We start from the raw sequence: 22422 nt of genomic DNA on the forward strand, positions 1-22422 counted from the left end.
ACTTGTGTGTGGGAAGGTTGTTAAAGGGTGAGGGACCAGGGTTCGAGGAACACCTGATGCACCAATAACCTACTGGTGGATTTGGATATCCACAGTGATGGGTTAGGATCGATGCCCTGCAGGGCCAGCCTATGGGGGCAACTAGCACTGTGGCTAGTGGGGTCCATGGACGGGTTGTCACACTCGCGCCCGATGCAATTGGGGACGAGGCCAAAATGCCATAAAAAACAAAAAAAAAAATCTGGCATGCTAGCGTTTAATCTGAATGCCATCGAAAATGTGATATTACTAAATTATCCTAAATGAAATTTGAGACGAAATACAACTAGAACAACTGAGAGAAAACTGGACAACTGGTACAATAGGACAACTAATATAATTGGTACATGAAACAACCCGACCCCTTTTTTTTCTTTTTATTAATTAAATACAATATATAATTAAGTATCCCATACTACTTAATTAAACAAACCAACCCACACACAGAAACCAACCAATAATAAACCAACATCCAATTACATGCACAGCGGAAACATATCAATAATACAAAACCAATACAATAACATTTCTATCCATTCTATCCAAGGTTCCATCCTAAACAATATAACAAAGACCAACAACACACAAACGAGACCCTAGTTCATCCTCCTCCTCATCGCCATGTGTAACATCCGTGAACCAATTTTTGTAAATTTGGTGTGGGTGTCGATCGACACCCTTGGTGGCATCGATCGACACCATGTTTTCTGGTTTGGTCCGGTTCGTTTTAATTGCTGTTTGGTTCGGTTTGGTTCAAGGAAAAATCCCTAAATCGTGTTATAAGTAGAGAAGCGACAAATTTAAGGGTTTTAGGGTGTCTTGTCGCCGTTTTCAGAGATAGAGAGAGAGGAGAGAGCCTATTGTGGTGTGAAGGAGATTAAAGGAGAAAGATCAGAATCGTTAGGGTTTGGGAGGAAACAGTTTCGGCATATCAAATCGTGCTCAAAGGTAATGAAATTTGGTAGGTTTATTTCCAAGTCTTTCATCGTCATTCGCCTTTATACAGAAGTAGATTTGGATTTAAACTCGATGAGTTATTGGCAGTTTCGTGAGACACGTTTTCTCAGACGCGAGTTGGGACCATCGGAGATTGTAACTGAGGTCGTGGTCTCGTGTGGTGCCTGATCGTGCTGAAATTTTGTGGGACGCTTCGTGACGTCTAGGGGTAGCTTTTCACCGGAGCGATTTGATAGTTAACGGTTGGTTTTTATTTTAGGGTTTCGTCTTTGAGACTGTTCTTTTCTGATGTTTCTGTCCAGTTTTGTTATAAGTCGTTTTTGGTTGTGTGGCTTGTTGTAGGGCGTTTCTGGGCTGTTTCAGACGTTAGGAGGGTCTCAACTGGTTGTATTGGTTGTTATAATCAGTTGATAAGGTGAGTGCATGACCATGGCTTATCTAAGCCTGAGAATCCTTTGTTGTTCTTGCTTGATTGGTGGTGCTTTGTGGTGTTGTTCTTGCTTGATTGGTTGTGTTAGTGGTGTTGTTCTTGCTTGTGGTGGTTGTGTTATGGTTCTTATAGGTTCCTGAAGGTTTTGGGTGAGGTTGGAACGGATTGGAGATGATTGGAAACGGAGGTTCGTCGTTTGGATTCGTGCAGTTCGCGGCTGCGAAGGGAGTGTCGATCGACACCAGTTAGGTGTCGGTCGACACCATGTTTGGTCAGTGTCGATCGACACCTCTCTGGTGTCGGTCGACACCAAGTTGCTTGTTTCGTGATTTTTCCTGGTTTGTTGTGTTTGGTTGTCATTTGTTAAGCATTGGAATCTCAGTTGCTTGTGTGTATAGCCCAGTAGATGGGAGGATTGCCTCACTAAGTATTTGTGATAATACTTACGCATCTCAATTGTTGTTTGTGGTGTGCAGGTTTGTGACGTGGAATCATGGCAATGAGGAGGAGGATGATCTAGGGTCTCGTTTGGGTGATATTGGATTTGTTGGTTATGTTGTTGGAACCTTGGTTAGTGTTATGTTAGGTTGCCGGATAGAATGGTTAGGAATGTTATCGTATTGATGATGTTGTTGGTTTTGTATTATTGGTATGTTTCCGCTGTGCTTAATGTTATTGCTGGTTTAATGTTGAGTTGTGGTTTGGGTTGGTTAATTAAGTAGTATGGGATGCTTAATTATACATTGTATTTAATTGTTAAAAAAAAAAGGGGTCGGGTTGTTTCATTTTGGTATCAGAGCCTTTACGGTTCTAGGATGGTTAAATGGATGGTTAGAGCGGTTAGGAATTTAATTGGGTGAATTATTTTTCCTTTTTGCTTGATGCATGATGTTGTGTGATGGAATTGATTATGAGTAGTTAGTCAATTTGTTTGCGGTATGGAGTCCTAGTATCATCCTCTTCGAGCCTTCAATGAGATTCCACGGTAAGATGTGTACTCTATGTGCGGTTTTTGAATTATGTGCTTAGCCTTCTGTTCTGGGTAGTGCAGATGGCTAGAGAGGGTGCTGTGGGTCGCGGTCGTGGTCGTGGGCGTGGTCGTGGTCGTGGTCGGGGACGAGGTCAGGTTCCTGAGGCCAGTGTGAGTGTAGCCCAGAGCATGGCCAGTGAGGAGGTGGCGGAGTCACAGGTTCATCCTAGTGTGTCTGGAGACCAGGCTGGTTTGGGTGACGGCAGGGCGGATGGGCCCGGTGTCGGTCACGGTGTTGCCCCGGGTGTGGGGGTTGCAGCGGGAGGTGCTCCAGGCAGGGAGGATGTCTTGATGGACTTGCTAGCTCAGGTTTTGCAGCGACTTCCAGCAGTTGTGCCGCCAGTGGTTGGTGGGCAGGATCCAGTAGTGCCGCCAGTGGTTGGTGGGCAGGGTCCAGTAGTGCCGCCAGTGGGTGGTGGGCAGGGTCCAGTGGTGCAGCCTGTGGCGGGTTTGCAGGCAGGTGTGCAGCCGGGGGCCGAGGTAGTGGATGCACAGTATGTGCGGATGATGGAGCAGCTGCGGCATGTGGGAGCCGGGTATTTCTCAGGAAGTACCGATCCGAGTGTAGCGGATGAGTGGAGAGAGCGGATGGAGGATATTTTCCTTTCGCTTAGGTGTCCCGATCGGTACAGGGTGGATCTGGCAGTGTTTTACTTGTCAGGAGATGCTCGTGTGTGGTGGAGGTCGGTAACAGCACGGAGGGTGCAGCGGGGTATGTCTTGGGGAGATTTTGTGGGGGAGTTTAACTCCAAGTATTTTCCTCAGGAGGCTCTTGATCGTATGGAGGCACGGTTCTTGGGTTTGACTCAGGGGGACCGTACAGTGCGGGAACTGGATGCAGAGTTCAGTCGGCTTGTCGGGTATGCAGGCCGGGCTTGGGAGCCAGAGTCGGCTCAGGTGCGGAGGTTCTTGCTGGCTTTGCGAGATGATTTGAGGACACGGTGCAGAGTGAGGAGCTATGCCACGAGGGCAGAGCTGGTTGAGGTTGCAGCTGGGATAGAGGATGACTTGAGGTCACAGTTAGTGGTGGTCAGTCCAGCGGTTCGTTCAGAGGAGACATTGGAGCAGAGCATTCCAAACAAGGATAGGCAGTTGGAGCAAAGGCGTAAAAGGAAGCGGGAAGAGACGACAGTGGCGAACCAAGGTGGCCAGAGAGGTTATGGGAGCGGGAGCATGGATCACGTGTCGGCAAGCGGGGCCAGGGGAGGTGATTCGCAGGAGTACCGTCGAGTGTGTTATCATTGCGGGGAGGAAGGGCATATCAGGCCTTTCTGTCCTAAGAGGAGGCAGATGATGGAGGTTGCAGCGCAGCCGAAGGGAGGACCGGGTGTCCATTCCGGCGCTTAGTTTTAGCTTATGTATTCCTTCTTTCATTATGTATTTTCATTTGGAGTTGTAAACGATTATTGCATTTGAGGTTCTAATAAAAGTTGGAGTTCTTTGGTTTTGGGATTGGTGAAACATCACTGGAAAGGAAATAGCACGGGAGTCTATAAATGGAAAGTTTCCATAAATAGAAGATTGCTATAAATGGAAAGTTTCTAAAAATAGAAGTTTCCAGAAATGGAAAGTGTTGAGGTAGATCTAGTCGGGAGATACTCGTTGACATCGGACTTATTTGCTCAGGATAGTGTGAGCCCAACTCATGTGATACCGATAGCTCAATGGACTTTGTGGCCAGAGAGTGGGAGTGGTATGTTTGCTTCGGATGACGATCCGTGAGCGCGCTTTAGGGTGACGACCTTAGAGCGGGATTTTGAGACTCCCTGGATACCGTAGCTGTGAGCCGTGGCTCGGCAGTGAGCCGGTATGTCTCGAGGGTTGCGACCCGAGAGCGGGGGGAGTGGGCGTGTGAGACTCCCTGGATACCGTAGCTGTGAGCCGTGGCTCGGCAGTGAGCCGGTATGTCTCGAGGGTTGCGACCCGAGAGCGGGGGGAGTGGGCGTGTGAGACTCCCTGGATACCGTAGCTGTGAGCCGTGGCTCGGCAGTGAGCCGGTATGTCTCGAGGGTTGCGACCCGAGAGCGGGGGGAGTGGGCGTGTGAGACTCCCTGGATACCGTAGCTGTAGGCTGTGGCCTGGCAGTGAGCCGGTATGACTCGAAGGTTGCGACCTGAGAGCGGGGGGAGTGTGTGTGTGAGTGACTTCCTGGATGCCGTAGCTTAAGGCGGTTGGCCTGATAGCGAGTCGGCATGATTCGTTGGTTGCGACCACGGACGGGGGAAGCACTGAGTTGTGAGCAAATATTGTCTTTGATGTGAGTATATTGACTAGAGGGAGACCTCGTGGTTCAGTCGGAGGTGTGCGGGCTGTTGCGACAGTGCACGGGAAACCTTGGCTGACGGTATTTAGTCCGGTCGGGGACGTGCGGGCCGTGTTGACGGTGGCACGGAGGTCTTTGACAGTTGGACGGTTTTGCGGGATTCGAGGACGAATCCTTATTGGTGGGGGAGAATTGTAACATCCGCGAACCAATTTTTGTAAATTTGGTGTGGGTGTCGATCGACACCCTTGGTGGCATCGATCGACACCATGTTTTCTAGTTTGGTCCGGTTCGTTTTAATTGATGTTTGGTTCGGTTTTGTTCAAGGAAAAATCCCTAAATCGTGTTATAAGTAGAGAAGCGACAAATTTAAGGGTTTTAGGGTGTCTTGTCGCCGTTTTCAGAGATAGAGAGAGAGGAGAGAGCCTATTGTGGTGTGAAGGAGATTAAAGGAGAAAGATCAGAATCGTAAGGGTTTGGGAGGAAACAGTTTCGGCATATCAAATCGTGCTCAAAGGTAATGAAATTTGGTAGGTTTATTCCCAAGTCTTTCATCGTCATTCGCCTTTTTACAGAAGTAGATTTGGATTTAAACTCGATGAGTTATTGGCAGTTTCGTGAGACACGTTTTCTCAGACGCGAGTTGGGACCATCGGGGATTGTAACTGAGATCGTGGTCTCGTGTGGTGCCTGATCGTGCTGAAATTTTGTGGGACGCTTCGTGACGTCTAGGGGTAGCTTTTCACCGGAGCGATTTGATAGTTAACGGTTGGTTTTTATTTTAGGGTTTCGTCTTTGAGACTGTTCTTTTCTGATGTTTCTGTCCAGTTTTGTTATAAGTCGTTTTTGGTTGTGTGGCTTGTTGTAGGGCGTTTCTGGGCTGTTTCAGACGTTAGGAGGGTCTCAACTGGTTGTATTGGTTGTTATAATCAGTTGATAAGGTGAGTGCATGACCATGGCTTATCTAAGCCTGAGAATCCTTTGTTGTTCTTGCTTGATTGGTGGTGCTTTGTGGTGTTGTTCTTGCTTGATTGGTTGTGTTAGTGGTGTTGTTCTTGCTTGTGGTGGTTGTGTTATGGTTCTTATAGGTTCCTGAAGGTTTTGGGTGAGGTTGGAACGGATTGGAGATGATTGGAAACGGAGGTTCGTCGTTTGGATTCGTGCAGTTCGCGGCTGCGAAGGGAGTGTCGATCGACACCAGTTAGGTGTCGGTCGACACCATGTTTGGTCAGTGTCGATCGACACCTCTCTGGTGTCGGTCGACACCAAGTTGCTTGTTTCGTGATTTTTCCTGGTTTGTTGTGTTTGGTTGTCATTTGTTAAGCATTGGAATCTCAGTTGCTTGTGTGTATAGCCCAGTAGATGGGAGGATTGCCTCACTAAGTATTTGTGATAATACTTACGCATCTCAATTGTTGTTTGTGGTGTGCAGGTTTGTGACGTGGAATCATGGCAATGAGGAGGAGGATGATCTAGGGTCTCGTTTGGGTGATATTGGATTTGTTGGTTATGTTGTTGGAACCTTGGTTAGTGTTATGTTAGGTTGCCGGATAGAATGGTTAGGAATGTTATCGTATTGATGATGTTGTTGGTTTTGTATTATTGGTATGTTTCCGCTGTGCTTAATGTTATTGCTGGTTTAATGTTGAGTTGTGGTTTGGGTTGGTTAATTAAGTAGTATGGGATGCTTAATTATACATTGTATTTAATTATTAAAAAAAAAAAAAGGGGTCGGGTTGTTTCACCATGATTCCACGTCACATACCTGCACACCACAAACAACAATTGAGATGCGTAAGTATTATCATAAATACTTAGTGAGGCCGTCCTCCCATCTACTGGGTTATACACACAAGCATATGAGACCCTCAAGTTTAAGCAAAACAAACAACACACAACAATACATCAAACCAGGAAATCAAGTCTCGACTGAGACCAGTGTCGACCGATGCCTCACGGTGTCGATCGATGCTACAAACAATGGTGTCGACCGATGCTAAACAGTGTCGACCGATGCCACTCCAAATGGTGTCGACCGATGCTTCCTAGTGTCGATCGATGCCTCCTCTGCAGACACGATCTGCGCGAAACCGAACATCGAACTCTCCTTCCCAATCATCTCGAATCCGTCTCAAACTCACCCAATTACCTCAGAAATCACTGGGAATCACAAAAACAACGAACCCAAGCAACAAAACAACACAAACAGCAAAGAAAACACACAAACAAGAGAGATCTCATGCTTAGATCAACCATGGTCAAGCACTCACCTCAAGAACAGGAAGATTGGATTGAGAAACGTGGAAAGCAACACCTCCAGAAGCTCCCCCTTCGTTTCCAGCAACAGCTAACCCTCCTACAGCCTCAGATCTCTCCAAAACCCCAAGAACAAACCCAGAAAGTCACAGAAACGTTTTCTCTCTTTTCTCTCTTTCTCTTTCTCTCAAAAGCGGCGACTACAGACAAATAACACGACCTAGGGTCGTTTTCCCCCTTTTACACACGATTTAGGGATTTCCTTGAACCAAACCGAACCAATCAGCAATTAAATCAAACCCGACCAAACCGGAAAAACATGGTGTCGATCGATGCCACCAAGGGTGTCGATCGACACCCACACCAAATTTACAAAAATTGGTTCGCGGATGTTACAATTCTCCCCCACCAATAAGGATTCGTCCTCGAATCCCGCAAAACCGTCCAACTGTCAAAGACCTCCGTGCCACCGTCAACACGGCCCGCACGTCCCCGACCGGACTAAATACCGTCAGCCAAGGTTTCCCGTGCCACTGTCGCAACAGCCCGCACACCTCCGACTGACCCTCGAGGTCTTCCTCTAGTCAATATACTCACATCAAAAGACAATATTTGCTCACAACTCAGTGCTTCCCCCGTCCGTGGTCGCAACCAACGAATCATGCCGGCTCGCTATCAGGCCAACCGCCTTAAGCTACGGCATCCAGGAAGTCACTCACACACACACTCCCCCCGCTCTCAGGTCGCAACCTTCGAGTCATACCGGCTCACTGCCAGGCCACAGCCTACAGCTACAGTATCCAGGGAGTCTCAAAATCCCGCAAAACCGTCCAATTGTCAAGGACCTCCGTGCCACCGTCAACACGGCCCGCACGTCCCCGACCGGACTAAATACCGTCAGCCAAGGTTTCCCGTGCACTATCGCAACAGCCCGCACACCTCCGACTGAACCACGAGGTCTCCCTCTAGTCAACATACTCACATCATAAACACTATTTGCTCACAACTCAGTGCTTCCCCCGTCCGTGGTCGCAACCAACGAATCATGCCGGCTCGCTATCAGGCCAACCGCCTTAAGCAACGGCATCCAGGAAGTCACTCACACACACACTCCCCCCGCTCTCAGGTCGCAACCTTCGAGTCATACCGGCTCACTGCCAGGCCACAGCCTGCAGCTACGGTATCCAGGGAGTCTCACACGCCCACTCCCCCCGCTCTTGGGTCGCAACCCTCGAGACATACCGGCTCACTGCCGAGCCGCGGCTCACAGCTACGGTATCCAGGGAGTCTCACACATCCTGCTCTTGGGTCGTCACCCTCAAGCGCGCTCTCGGATCGTCATCCGAAGCAACATACCACTCCCACTCTCTGGCCACAAAGTCCATTGAGCTATCGGTATCACATGAGTTGGGCTCACACTATCCTGAGCAAATAAGTCCGATGTCAACGAGTATCTCCCGACTAGATCTACCTAAACACTTTCCATTTCTGGAAACTTCTATTTTTAGAAACTTTCCATTTATAGCAATCTTCTATTTATGGAAACTTTCCATTTATAGACTCCCGTGCTATTTCCTTTCCAGTGATTTTTCACAAATCCCAAAACCAAAGAACTCCAACTTTTATTAGAACCTCAAATGCAATAATCGTTTACAACTCCAAATGAAAATACATAATGAAAGAAAGAATAGATAAGCTAAAACTAAGCGCCGGAATGGACACCCGGTCCTCCCTTCGGCTGCGCTGCAACCTCCATCATCTGCCTCCTCTTAGGACAGAAAGGCCTGATATGCCCTTCCTCCCCGCAATGATAACACACTCGATGGTACTCCTGCGAATCACCTCCCCTGGCCCCGCTTGCCGACACGTGATCCATGCTCCCGCTCCCATAACCTCTCTGGCCACCTTGGTTTGCCACTGTCGTCTCTTCCCGCTTCCTTTTACGCCTTTGCTCCAACTGCCTATCCTTGTTTGGAATGCTCTGCTCCAATGTCTCCTCCGAACGAACCGCTGGACTGACCACCACCAACTGTGACCTCAAGTCATCCTCTATCCCAGCTGCAACCTCAACCAGCTCCGCCCTCGTGGCATAGCTCCTCACTCTGCACCGTGTCCTCAAATCATCTCGCAAAGCCAGCAAGAACCTCCGCACCTGAGCCGACTCTGGCTCCCAAGCCCGGCCTGCATACCCCACAAGCCGACTGAACTCTGCATCCAGTTCCCGCACTGTACGGTCCCCCTGAGTCAAACCCAAGAACTGTGCCTCCATACGATCAAGAGCCTCCTGAGGAAAATACTTGGAGTTAAACTCCCCCACAAAATCTCCCCAAGACATACCCCGCTGCACCCTCCGTGCTGTCACCGACCTCCACCACACACGAGCATCTCCTGACAAGTAAAACACTGCCAGATCCACCCTGTACCGGTCGGGACACCTAAGCGAAAGGAAAATATCCTCCATCCGCTCTCTCCACTCATCCGCTACACTCGGATCGGTACTTCCTGAGAAATACCCGGCTCCCACATACCGCAGCTGCTCCATCATCCGCACATACTGTGCATCCACTACCTCGGCCCCCGGCTGCACACCTGCCTGCAAACCCGCCACAGGCTGCACCACTGGACCCTGCCCACCACCCACTGGCGGCACTACTGGACCCTGCCCACCAACCACTGGCGGCACTACTGGATCCTGCCCACCAACCACTGGCGGCACAACTGCTGGAAGTCGCTGCAAAACCTGAGCTAGCAAGTCCATCAAGACATCCTCCCTGCCTGGAGCACCTCCCGCTGCAACCCCCACACCCGGGGCAACACCGTGACCGACACCGGGCCCATCCGCCCTGCCGTCACCCAAACCAGCCTGGTCTCCAGACACACTAGGATGAACCTGTGACTCCGCCACCTCCTCACTGGCCATGCTCTGGGCTACACTCACACTGGCCTCAGGAACCTGACCTCGTCCCCGACCACGACCACGACCACGCCCACGACCACGACCGCGACCCACAGCACCTTCTCTAGCCATCTGCACTACCCAGAACAGAAGGCTAAGCACACAATTCAAAAACCGCACATAGAGTACACATCTTACCGTGGAATCTCATTGAAGGCTCGAAGAGGATGATACTAGGACTCCATACCGCAAACAAATTGACTAACTACTCATAATCAATTCCATCACACAACATCATGCATCAAGCAAAAAGGAAAATAATTCACCCAATTAAATTCCTAACTGCTCTAACCATCCATTTAACCATCCTAGAACCATAAAGGCTCTGATACCAAAATGAAACAACCCGACCCCTTTTTTTTTTTCTTTTTATTAATTAAATACAATATATAATTAAGTATCCTATACTACTTAATTAAACAAACCAACCCACACACAGAAACCAACCAATAATAAACCAACATCCAATTACATGCACAGCGGAAACATATCAATAATACAAAACCAATACAATAACATTTCTATCCATTCTATCCAAGGTTCCATCCTAAACAATATAACAAAGACCAACAACACACAAACGAGACCCTAGTTCATCCTCCTCCTCATCGCCATGATTCCACGTCACATACCTGCACACCACAAACAACAATTGAGATGCGTAAGTATTATCATAAATACTTAGTGAGGCCGTCCTCCCATCTACTGGGTTATACACACAAGCATATGAGACCCTCAAGTTTAAGCAAAACAAACAACACACAACAATACATCAAACCAGGAAATCAAGTCTCGACTGAGACCAGTGTCGACCGATGCCTCACGGTGTCGATCGATGCTACAAACAATGGTGTCGACCGATGCTAAACAGTGTCGACCGATGCCACTCCAAATGGTGTCGACCGATGCTTCCTAGTGTCGATCGATGCCTCCTCTGCAGACACGATCTGCGCGAAACCGAACATCGAACTCTCCTTCCCAATCATCTCGAATCCGTCTCAAACTCACCCAATTACCTCAGAAATCACTGGGAATCACAAAAACAACGAACCCAAGCAACAAAACAACACAAACAGCAAAGAAAACACACAAACAAGAGAGATCTCATGCTTAGATCAACCATGGTCAAGCACTCACCTCAAGAACAGGAAGATTGGATTGAGAAACGTGGAAAGCAACACCTCCAGAAGCTCCCCCTTCGTTTCCAGCAACAGCTAACCCTCCTACAGCCTCAGATCTCTCCAAAACCCCAAGAACAAACCCAGAAAGTCACAGAAACGTTTTCTCTCTTTTCTCTCTTTCTCTTTCTCTCAAAAGCGGCGACTACAGACAAATAACACGACCTAGGGTCGTTTTCCCCCTTTTACACACGATTTAGGGATTTCCTTGAACCAAACCGAACCAATCAGCAATTAAATCAAACCCGACCAAACCGGAAAAACATGGTGTCGATCGATGCCACCAAGGGTGTCGATCGACACCCACACCAAATTTACAAAAATTGGTTCGCGGATGTTACAGTACAAGTGAGATATAATATTATAATAAGTACAACTGATACAAAATAGGACAATTGGTACAACTAATATATAAAAGTACAACGAGTACAAATGATATATACAACGGGTATAACTGTTACCAAACCAACTAATTGTTCTAAACCCTAGCGCCGCCGTCACCTTCCTCACTACTTCCTCCGCGGTCGCCTTCCTCACTACTTCTTCCGCCATCAACCCCCGATTTTAACCTCTCCATGGCTTCATTTGCCGTCCGTTTACTCCCTCAGATCTTCCCTCTTCATCACCAACTCGTTTTACACCATCTTTGTTGTTCCTCTCCACTTTCTCCTTTGCCACAAATCTTCATACCCGCCGCAAATCATCATCTCCGCTGCAACTAAAGGAGAACCGAGATAAGGTTTGGCTATGGCGGCACACACACAACGATTAGAAGAGAAATCTAAGAACATTCAGAAAAATCAATCTTTTTGTTTTTTTCAGATCTGTCGGCGAGAATGAGGGGGCCGAGGCTAAAATGCCACAAACTGGAAAAAAATTAATCTGGCATGCCAGTTTTTAATCTGAATGCCATCAAAATTGTGAGATTACAAAATTACCCTTAATGAAATCAAAGACGAATAGTACAACTAGAAGAGAATAATACAACTAGAACAACTAAGAGAAAAATGGACAACTGGTACAATAGAACAACTAAGACAATTGGTACAACTGAGATATAATATTATAACGTGTACAACTGATAAAGAATACAACAACAAGTACAACTAATATATAACAATACAACTAGTATAAATGATATATACAACGGGCGTACAACTGATAAAGAATATGTAAACTAGTACAACTAATATATAAAAGTACAACTAGTACAAATGATATATACAACGGGTACAACTGTGATCAAAACCACTTATAATTCTAAACCCTAGCGCCGCCGCCGTTGCCGATTCTGCACCATCAACCTTCCATTACTTCTCTCCATCGCTTCTCTCCATCGCTTCTCTGCCATCGACCCCAGATTTTAACTTCTCCACGGTTTCCTCTGGTGTCGTCTGTTTACATCTCCGATGGCAAAGAAACGACATGTAAACCCGATCTTCATCAGATTTGAAGCCAACACAGATACATCGGTTCCCTTTCCGCAGATTCAACACCATCAACGACTGAAATCTCAACAGTTTTCTTCACTCTTTTGTCTGATTCTACCTCCATCTCTTTCTCTCGATTTTTGTCAGTTTTTTTTTCTAGATCTGAGATTTTGTTTCATGTTATCAACGAAAGGACAAAATATTAGGTATAATATTATATGGGTTTTTGGTCTTTTTAATAAATTTTAATTAAAACGAAAATAAAAAATAATTAAAAAAATTACTATGGCATTCTAGCATTTTTTCCGAGAATATGGCATTCTGGACATTGTTTCGAGAATGAGAGAGAGAGAAACAGAAGAGAAAAAAAAAATGAGTATTAGATTAAAGGGTTTTTGGTCTTTTTCAAATATTTTGATTTAAATAAATTAAAAAAATAAATAAATAAAGGTGATATGGCATTTTAGTTTTTTTTTTGTCTCATATATGGCATTTTGGATATTGATTCGATGCAATTGCGTCTTAGATATAGTATTTCTTCCTCGTTTCATTGTTCCAAGATATATCATCCGTTAGATTAGAAAAAGTCTCAAAAGATCTGAGCCATTAAGTTCAAAATGTGAAATCTATTTAAGAAGAAGGTTTCCTTTGTTATTTCTCACAACAAAATATTTCTTCTATATAGTAAATATGGCTGCTTTGCTAGAAACGGTTCGTAATTCAACAGGTAACACTATTAACTTATCCATTAATGGTAAGGTAATTATTCTTTATGCTGGGCATGGGTATGTGTCTGTTAATAAACATATTGACACTGATACATATACTAAATTTGAAACAAATTCTGGAGATGTTGATGGATATTATCTCAAGTAAAACGATTTCAATATATATTTTAATGATGCTCTTGGCTAGTATAATCAAATTGTAGATAAGGCAATTCATACATGGAAGAGTGAAGAGTATGTCAGTATAGACATAAATCCAGATAATATGAAGATATGGTGCACTTCGCAAGATTTAGGGATCTATCAATCAGATAAGACTGAAAAATATTATAAGTCTGTTATTGCAAAACACAACGAAGATGGATATGGAGGTATAACAGTCGCAGGATTTGAGACTGTTGCTGGAGAGCCTGTGGATGATATTCCAGATGCTCAAAAGAATGAATTCGAAGAAGGACAATCCAAAAACTAAAAAAAAAAGTCATTCGACTACACTTTCCCCTTTCTTTCTTTTTTAATGTTTTTGCAAATAATACAGTGGATTTTATGTTCTTATCTTTAAGGACATAACCACATTTACTTTTCTTTTCTTTTCTTTTTGCATTGTGCTTCCAAGTTTGTAGGAGTTGATACTCCATAATAATTATGTATAACGAAAATAAAACAAACGAATAAAGGCAGGTTATGTTTGCTTCATGTAAAAAGTTTGTTCTTTTGTGTTCTTATTACTAGTAAAGTAAATAATAAGAATTTAGTTTCGCTTACAAAGTTTTGAACTATTTTGACAAAAGACAGAAGAAATCGAATTAAAGAAACATAACAAAATTTTATTCTGAATATAATTAGCCAAACGACACTTTCATTAGAACTACAATAATGTTCAATGAAACAATGCTCAAGTTCCCTGCATCATCAGCTCCGCTTATCAATCAACGGTAACTTGACATCTGCGAGAAAGCTTTGTAGATGTTGTAGATGTAATTAAGAAGCTTCATGATAATATCATAAGCTTTGTCGATCGGGCATAGTAGAACCTGTACTGAAACTCAGAGTGAGCTTTTTTAGTACTGCTAAATTCTCAAGAAAGAAGTTCACTAGTTTAATCCAAGTTTCCTTTATTAATCCTAACATATTCCAGAGTCGATGTTAAGCACACTCGTAATGTCGATTTGCTCTGGCTCCGTATCCTGCGGGAAAAAAAAACAAACTAAGTATACGGTATATTTCAACAATATTCTTAAGTCAGATCACATAATCAAACAGATTGTTTCCAAGATTAGGCTTTTCAGATATGGCCAGCTCTCAAGAAAGATCGGCAACAATTGTAACGACTAGTTGGAGAAGACAGCCTGAAAATGAGACAAGTTATGGAATTTTGGAATTGGTCCCACTGTCCCAGTTTCAAGTAATGATAAAGGACCTGCAAGAAAAAACAAATTAGATACAAGTGAGATAGATGAGTTGTACACAAGAATTATATATGCATGATGCATCAAATAGTTGTATACATACCGCGGGTGATAAAGTCACGGATAATATCTCTCTTACTAAAATCCTCGGTTCAATAGGACTACTATCAGACTTGATATTAAATTCAGGCCCAAGGTCTATCTACTCTATCTTGACCAAGGAACTCAAAATTTTTACCAAAAATCTCATCGTATTGACTATCTTTAAAACTCATACTTAAGTCCCGGAGCATCGATCTCAACCGAAATGACTTAACTACGCATTTGCCCGTCGAAAGTTACACGAAATATCTTCAAAGTTGGTGACGACCTCACACACAAAAGAGGCTGAGGTTTTCGATAATCAAAATAATTACCCCTTACCAAGGTAAATTCTTCAATAACGGGGCATCCTAGCTAATAATATACGTTTTCCGTAATATCCAAAGGACCATCCTTCTAATAATAAACGTTTTCGAGAATCTTGAGACAAGGTAAAGAAACAACTAGCTCTTGATGCTTCACTATCCCAACTTTTGCAAGTTTTAAAGAAACCAATGTCTTGCTCTTATACATGTTCTTAGGCATGCGATCTATGATACCGTCAGGATTCTCGGTCCCAACATCTAGATGTTGAACTCCTCGATCAACCACAGTGGCGATCCACTCGACGAATCTGTCGGTACATACAGTGGCATTGTCATACTTTACCTTGAAGTATTGCATGGGTACCCCACGATTAAACTCCAGATATTTTTCCAAAGGAACTCCAAACCATTTGTAAGATTCTTCCTAAGGAACTCCAAGGGATCATCTTTGTTATCCTCTCTTTTATCTTCTACTTTTCACAAAATTAGCTTCTCTTTCGTTCCTAGGGCTTGTAATCGTGAGGCTGATGCTTTGGCAAAGCTCACCCTCCAAACATTTATGTCGACGCAAATCTGACTGGGAACATATTATTGTTGGTGTACGTGTGTGTACCATGTACCGTTCAGATGATTATCCGACAAACAAATATATATATATATATATATATATAATTATTTATTGAAAGCCTTAAAAAAAACATAGCAATTTATGTTACCAACCAAATTCATTATATTTATATTTAAGCGCTATTTTCTGCAAGAAACGATTTGATCAGCTATTCAAGTATCAGTATCATTAGTTATTTTTTGCGTGTTTAATTGTTTACTATCTACCAATATTTTTACTGTTTTCCCATTAAAAGATTTCTACTGATTTATTTTTCCAATTTGATCCTATGTTAATTATAGGTAAGCAAAGAGAATGAAGAAAAAAAGTAATTTAGTATTTCTATTTCTTGTTCATGAAAGCTATTTATTTTTTGGCAGCATTCATTAAAGCAAGCCAATTGGCTTGGCGTGCAGGGACTAATAATAATAATAATAGAATAACATACAATAGTATCATGGTAATATAGACTTCATAATTATAATAATACTCAAAGTAATAACGTACAATAATATCATAGTTAAAAAATATTAAAATTATGTATAAGCATAAAGACTTTATAAAAACATTTGTTTATTTTTCTCCTGCAAAAGCTTTGAATTGTAAAATTTGAAGGGATTAGTAAAAACAAAATTAGAATAATATCCTAATTTATACTTTTCTAAATAAATTAAAATTAAAAAAAACATTTGACAAATTTATTATTCTTCATTATGTAAATATATCATCCAAAACAAAAGTTAAAGGGCGGTGATGGTGAGGCAACAAAGAGAGAAAAAAAAACTCATTTAATAATTAATACTTTATGAAAGAAACAAAAATTAGGACTTTATTTTCTGGTTCTTGAAAGCTACTTTTTTTGTGGGGGGAGGGGCCGGGCAGCATTCGTCAAAGGCAAGCTCCTACGACGACTGAGAATTGTTATCCAAATGGGTATGGCGGGCGGGGACTATAGCAAAGTTATAAAGGTTAAACAATTGGATGCAAATTAAATGGCATATTATTATGTTATACAAACTTTTAAAAATTAAAAAAAAAAATCTCATTTTGATAAAAAGAAAAAAATACTCCTACTATTTTTCCAATATTATTTTCTATTTTATTTTCAAATAATTAGTTTATAATTTTTTCAGGATTTATAGATAGAAAGCATGTTTTTACACCATAATATATTTTAACTATTATAATTTAAGTATTTAACTATACAATATGAGAAGTGTTTATTTTCTAACCAAAAAGGTAGGAGTCAAAAAAAAAAAAAAAAGATGAGAGTTCCCGGAAGCTTCCCAAATTCCAACTGCTAATTTTCCACACCACCGCCAACTCTTTACCAGGGGGCATAAGAGCAAGATTATCGGTGGGTTTTAATTTTTAGTCTCTTATGTACTGTTGTAATTTTTAATGAATATATTATGTACTGTTTATAAAATAAGAATCTTTGAGATAATAATTAAAATCATCCTCTCTAATGGTACAATATAATTTTGAGTCTCTTATTTTTTAAAATCTAGTTTTTTTAATCTAATCTCATTCAACTTCATCAGTTATGAATAATGAGTTTGGTAAAATAAAGTCAACGGTTATCTCTGTGTTGTGGAGTCCTAAAGTTGAAAGCTGCAAACACATCTTAAATAAACCCAATGGCAGTGTCTTCAATCCTGTGTTGTTCAGCTCCAGCGTCTAAACAACAACATTGAGGCAAAGTCACACAAAAAAAAGTCATATAGTTTGGATAATTCCTAACCACAAAAAAATTAAGAAAATAGACAAATCAGACTCATTAAAGAGCAATTAAAACCGAATCGAGCTCGAATTATACAGAAAAATCATCGAATTGGGTGATAAATCGATATTGACTACCTTCGTCAAGCTGGGGATGATTCTTCTCAACTCTGATCTCATCTTCGATTCTTCTCGACTCTGATCTCATCTTCTCCGACTGAATCGACCCCAATCTCTGATTCCAGATCTTTCGATTCAAATTCAAACCTTTGTCGGATCAAAACTTTGATCGCGAGAGAAAGAGAGAAAGAGATTAATTGTCTGCGTCAATTTTTTTTTCCCTTTAGTATTATTCTGTCGCCCAACGAAATAAAGACACGTAGCGTCTCTTAGAACCGATTTGAGTCTATTATATAAGAGAGCCTCTTCTGTTTTTTCTTTTCTTTTGATTTATTTTTTTTTCCTACAAAACTCTAAAAACCCCTCTAACAATCTGCCGATGGGGAAGGTCTAAGAGATGGTCTAAATATCATTTGAAACTTCATCTAAACCTATGCCATGTTATAATGTAGACAACCGAAAACAAAAAAAAATCAGGATATAACACTTTCGGCTAGCGTAATCAAAAATATTGATATTTCTGAGCATTACGGATATAATCAAATCATGTTTTGATGTCAAGAACGTACCCATTACAATCGTAAAATTCTGTTTGATACCAAAATCTGATGATCATTTTATTGTAAACCTGAGTATAATTCAATACCGTTTAATATACAAATATAATTAATATGTTGAACCTACCAAGCAAGACATTTTGGGTTATGTATTCTCTTTACACTATTATACTGCATATATCATCCGACGGTCATCATTAGTTTGATGCAAGATGGAATACGACTTCATAATATTAAATTCGAAGGGTCATCATTTTTCAGAAAATGTAGTCCGAATATTAATTTTTGAGAATATTAATTACCCATTTGGGTTATGTTTTCTCTTTACATTAATGTTTCTCTTTTCATTCCTTTCTGAAAAGAAACATTAGTGTAATGAGAAAACATAACCCAAATGTATTCATTTTTCAGAATATTAATTACGTTACAATACAACAAACCGATGTCACTTTCAGAAAAGCAGTCCGAAAAAATAATGAGTTTGGTAAAATAAAGTCATTTTGACACATCTAATCATCGGACGGTGATCATTTCATGCCCAACAATGGATTGGTATGTCTTCTTCGTATAAAACTTCGGATAGCTATCGTGTTGAAAGATCAAGAAAACATAAAAGAGAATAATAAGATATGGAGACCGACTCCACCGATAATCAAACACTCCCTATCTCCGGCGATGAAACGGCCAAGTTCACCGTATACTCCTCCGCGGTCCACAAAGTTGTCGTCATGGTAAACGCCGGCATTCTAGGATTACTCCAGCTTGTTAGCCAACACTCCTCTGTTTTTGAAACGCATAAAGCCGCATTATTAAGTTTCTGTGTCCTCGTTTTGTTCTACGCGGTTCTTCGCGTCCGTGAAGCCATATACATGCGCCTACGACCAGGGTTTGTCCAGAGGCTCGCTGGACACGCGAGCCATCTCTTCGGCGGTCTAGCTGCTCTAGTGCTGATCTCCGTGGTTTGTGCCGCGTTCGCCATGGTCCTTCTTGTTCTTTGGTTTCTCTGGCTCTTCACCGTCGTTTACAAAAATTTCAGTGAGGTCATGATCATCTATTCGGAGAAATACAAATCTGGCAACAGTCCACCTCAGTTGCCACCGGTTTAATATCTCGTGGTTTCTCAGTGGATGAAGGGTAATAGCCGCGGAGTATCAGTTAAAGTCTCCTGAGGGGAAGGTTGGTAAGATAACTAGGACGGTAGAGGGAGATTACTTTGCAGTCTGTATAGTATTTTTTTTGCTCGTTCAGTTTGTAAAGTTTCTTTCTAAGAATAGGACAAAAGTTATAAACCAAAAAAGAACTTATAAATAGAAAGCTGACCCTCGTGCATATTTTGTAGAACTACGAAACCACACATATTTTAATTTCAGAGAGTCACAGCATCATGCATGTCTTTTTGAATGTGACAGCTGATCTCATGCAATTTTTCATTTGGATGCATTTTGCTACAAGCGTACGTGTAGCAATTGATTCTCCTAAAAAAGTTTACAGAAGTGGAGAGAGGTATATAGCTTGTAGAAGATGATCGGAAACGTGAAAAGTACAATTAAATATTAATGTCACATTTTGTGACCTCACTTCAACATTAAAAAAAGGCATTATTATCATAAAAATACACATTTTGATCATTATATAGTTATTATAGTTTTTTCCAAAGAGATATTAAAAGATTCATGAAGCGGTAGAACCACTCACTAGCTGCATCAATTAAAGTATCAAATTATAAACCATACTAATTTTGAGCTTTTATCAATATATGATACAAAATGTGATTTGTTGACATCGGTTCGATAAAATTGCTGCAAATAAACACTCGCTAGGTTTTAAAAGAAATATATATAGCATATTAAATATCTGTTATTATACATGAAATTAATAAACAACGTCTTTAGTCACTGAATCCAAATATATATTATGATTTCGTGTAAAACTATTTTCTTTGACTAAACGTTCTGTAACAAACAATGTGAATATATTCTAACTAGATAACAACCCGCACTATATACAGGATAAATCTTGCAGATAAAATTAGGGTTATGAGTTTTGAAAATGGTTTTATATATGTACCATTTAAGTATCCATAAAAGGTTTTGCAATCACAAAACTTTATTCACTAATCAAATATTTTATAGTTTTTCTTTGTTCATTGAATATTGAAGCATTTTTACATTTTATGATGAATCAAATGCTCAAAAGGTGTATACTCTATAATCATTTACCTCCTCTACGTGTATATATTAATATTTTAAAAATGTAGTCTCATAGGTGTCTCTGATTTTGTATATTGTGATTTTTTTAATTATTCTAACGGGATATTATATTCAAACCTTTCTTTTATGAGCTGTAAGTTAATTTTTAGTGTTAAAATGTGATGGTTTCTAGGTTTCTTTATTGTGTTGTTGGAAGAAATGGCTTTCTATAGATTTTAAATCCTTTAAATCTTACAGTCATCATTCCACAACAAATGAAAGCATTGACTCTCCTCTGCTTATAAAACGTCATATAACTATCGTGTTGAAAGATCAACACAAAAATTATTAATTCTTTACTAAGCAAACTTGATAAGTTTAATACATATTTTTTTAGAATGAATACTACGTAAAGGCCTTAGCGTTTAGCCGTAACCTTCCGTCAGACGGATCTATGTGCCTTCAAAAACATATTCACTATAACAAATTTGTTAAACTGATTTTTAGAAATTTTGTTTTTTAGGTTTAGATTCTCTAATTTATATTTAATTAGGTTATAGTTTTGAAAGGATAGAGTTTAGTATTTGGAGTTTAGAGTTTAGAGTTTAGAATTTAGTCATTTAGTAGTTGTTTGACACAAATTAAATTGAAACATATCTATATCTATATTAGTCTGTATTTTTTAAACAAAATTAAATTAGAAAAACACAAATTAAATTGAAACATATCTATATCTATATTAGTCTGTATTTTTTAAACAAAATTAAATTAGAAAATAAGGATTTACATATAAGATAAATAATCAATATATAATAAAGAGATTTTTTAGCATCCAAAGAATAACAAATGCAAATTTAATATTAATAGAAAAAGCCGATGTTAATTTTATACCAGTTCCTTAAATAGTCGATTCACATGGTTCATTAAATTATATATTTTATATTACTATTGGTTCAATAAAATGGTGTAATCATTTTTTTCTTCGCGGAAACAAGATTATGGTTTAATCACATTAATTTATTGCGAAAGTAGAAAATATGGTTCCGGCATATTTAAATAGGAAGCTAGCCAGCCAAAAAAAAAACAAGTTCTTGTGAAAATCAAAGGAAGCTAGCCAGCCACCGGAAATAGTGGGGTCAAGCAGATTATTCAACCAAGTTTTCGACCGGTAATAATGTAATTACGTAAACTGCGAGATTGAAAAGGGAAACAAAAATGTCACGTACTGATCAAACAAATAATACATATTTAATCATAGGCTAATAAAGAAATATTTTAATATAACTACATTTATAGAATCGTACTATAAAATGCGAACAGTGTTGTCCACTAAAACAAGGAAGAACTTGTTGTCCAGACAATCATATGTAATTAAAAAGATTGAAGATCTTTTTTTTGGTAATGGACAAGGAATCAAGGTTCCCTGCAATTTATTCAAACTTAAAAATAAAAGAACTATAAACAGACACGCCTTGAAATCGTAGTTTCACGGACGTCATCCTCAATAAGCGTCTCAATAACAAAAGTAGCAGAATCTAAAGTATATAACCTTAAAGAAAAATCAAAATCATAGTTGGCTAATCCATTGGCAAGACGATTAGCTTCCCTATAAGTGTGTGAAATTCGGACTATCCAATCCCGAGATATAAAGTCATGGCACAAGCGTACCAGGAATGACAGCGGATGAGCATTACTCACCCCTGTCCTCAAAAAACTAACCAACAACTCTGAGTCAATTTCCAGCTCCAAGCGAACGACTCCCTTCCCCCATGCAATATGCAGCCCGTAATACACCCTCCACAGTTCCGCCAAAGGTGCCGTACAAATCCCAATATTAAAAGCAAAACCCCCACACCATTGACCCATCGAGTCTCGCAGAACACCTCCTGCCGTAGCTAACCCAAGATTGCCTCGGGAGGCGCCATCAGTGTTCAGCTTGAACCATCCCTCCATTGGCTTATGCCACTGAACCATAGTAACCACTCGCTCCCCTACTCTGTCTTTCTTACTCAGTCGTTTATGTACCTGAGTAACTTCAATGGCAAAATCCTTGATGAACTTCACTCTGTCCCGACATTTCCCAATTTCTCCAAAAACGTATCCACAGCGCCACTTCCACCCCCACCAAACACACAGGGCAAAAA

The 22422-nt window shown here is 41.1% G+C and overlaps 1 protein-coding gene and 1 pseudogene across 1 annotated transcript; one reads left to right on the forward strand and one right to left on the reverse strand.

Moving 5' to 3' along the window:
* Positions 1-14269: 14269 nt before the first annotated feature.
* On the reverse strand, positions 14270-17620 carry LOC147924214 (putative F-box/FBD/LRR-repeat protein At5g44950 pseudogene; annotated as a pseudogene).
* Positions 17621-18718: 1098 nt separating this feature from the next.
* LOC147924215 (calcium-permeable cation-selective channel WeiTsing-like) lies at positions 18719-19230 on the forward strand. The gene has a single exon (XM_087494549.1). The coding sequence runs from the start codon at positions 18719-18721 to the stop codon at positions 19193-19195; it is 477 nt and encodes a 158-aa protein (XP_087350675.1). The 3' UTR covers positions 19196-19230.
* The last annotated feature ends 3192 nt before the right edge of the window (positions 19231-22422 follow it).

The sequence above is a fragment of the Camelina sativa genome, chromosome 17 (genome assembly GCF_030686135.1).
Source record: "Camelina sativa cultivar CO46 ecotype springtype chromosome 17, ASM3068613v1".
Classification (NCBI taxonomy): domain Eukaryota; kingdom Viridiplantae; phylum Streptophyta; class Magnoliopsida; order Brassicales; family Brassicaceae; genus Camelina; species Camelina sativa.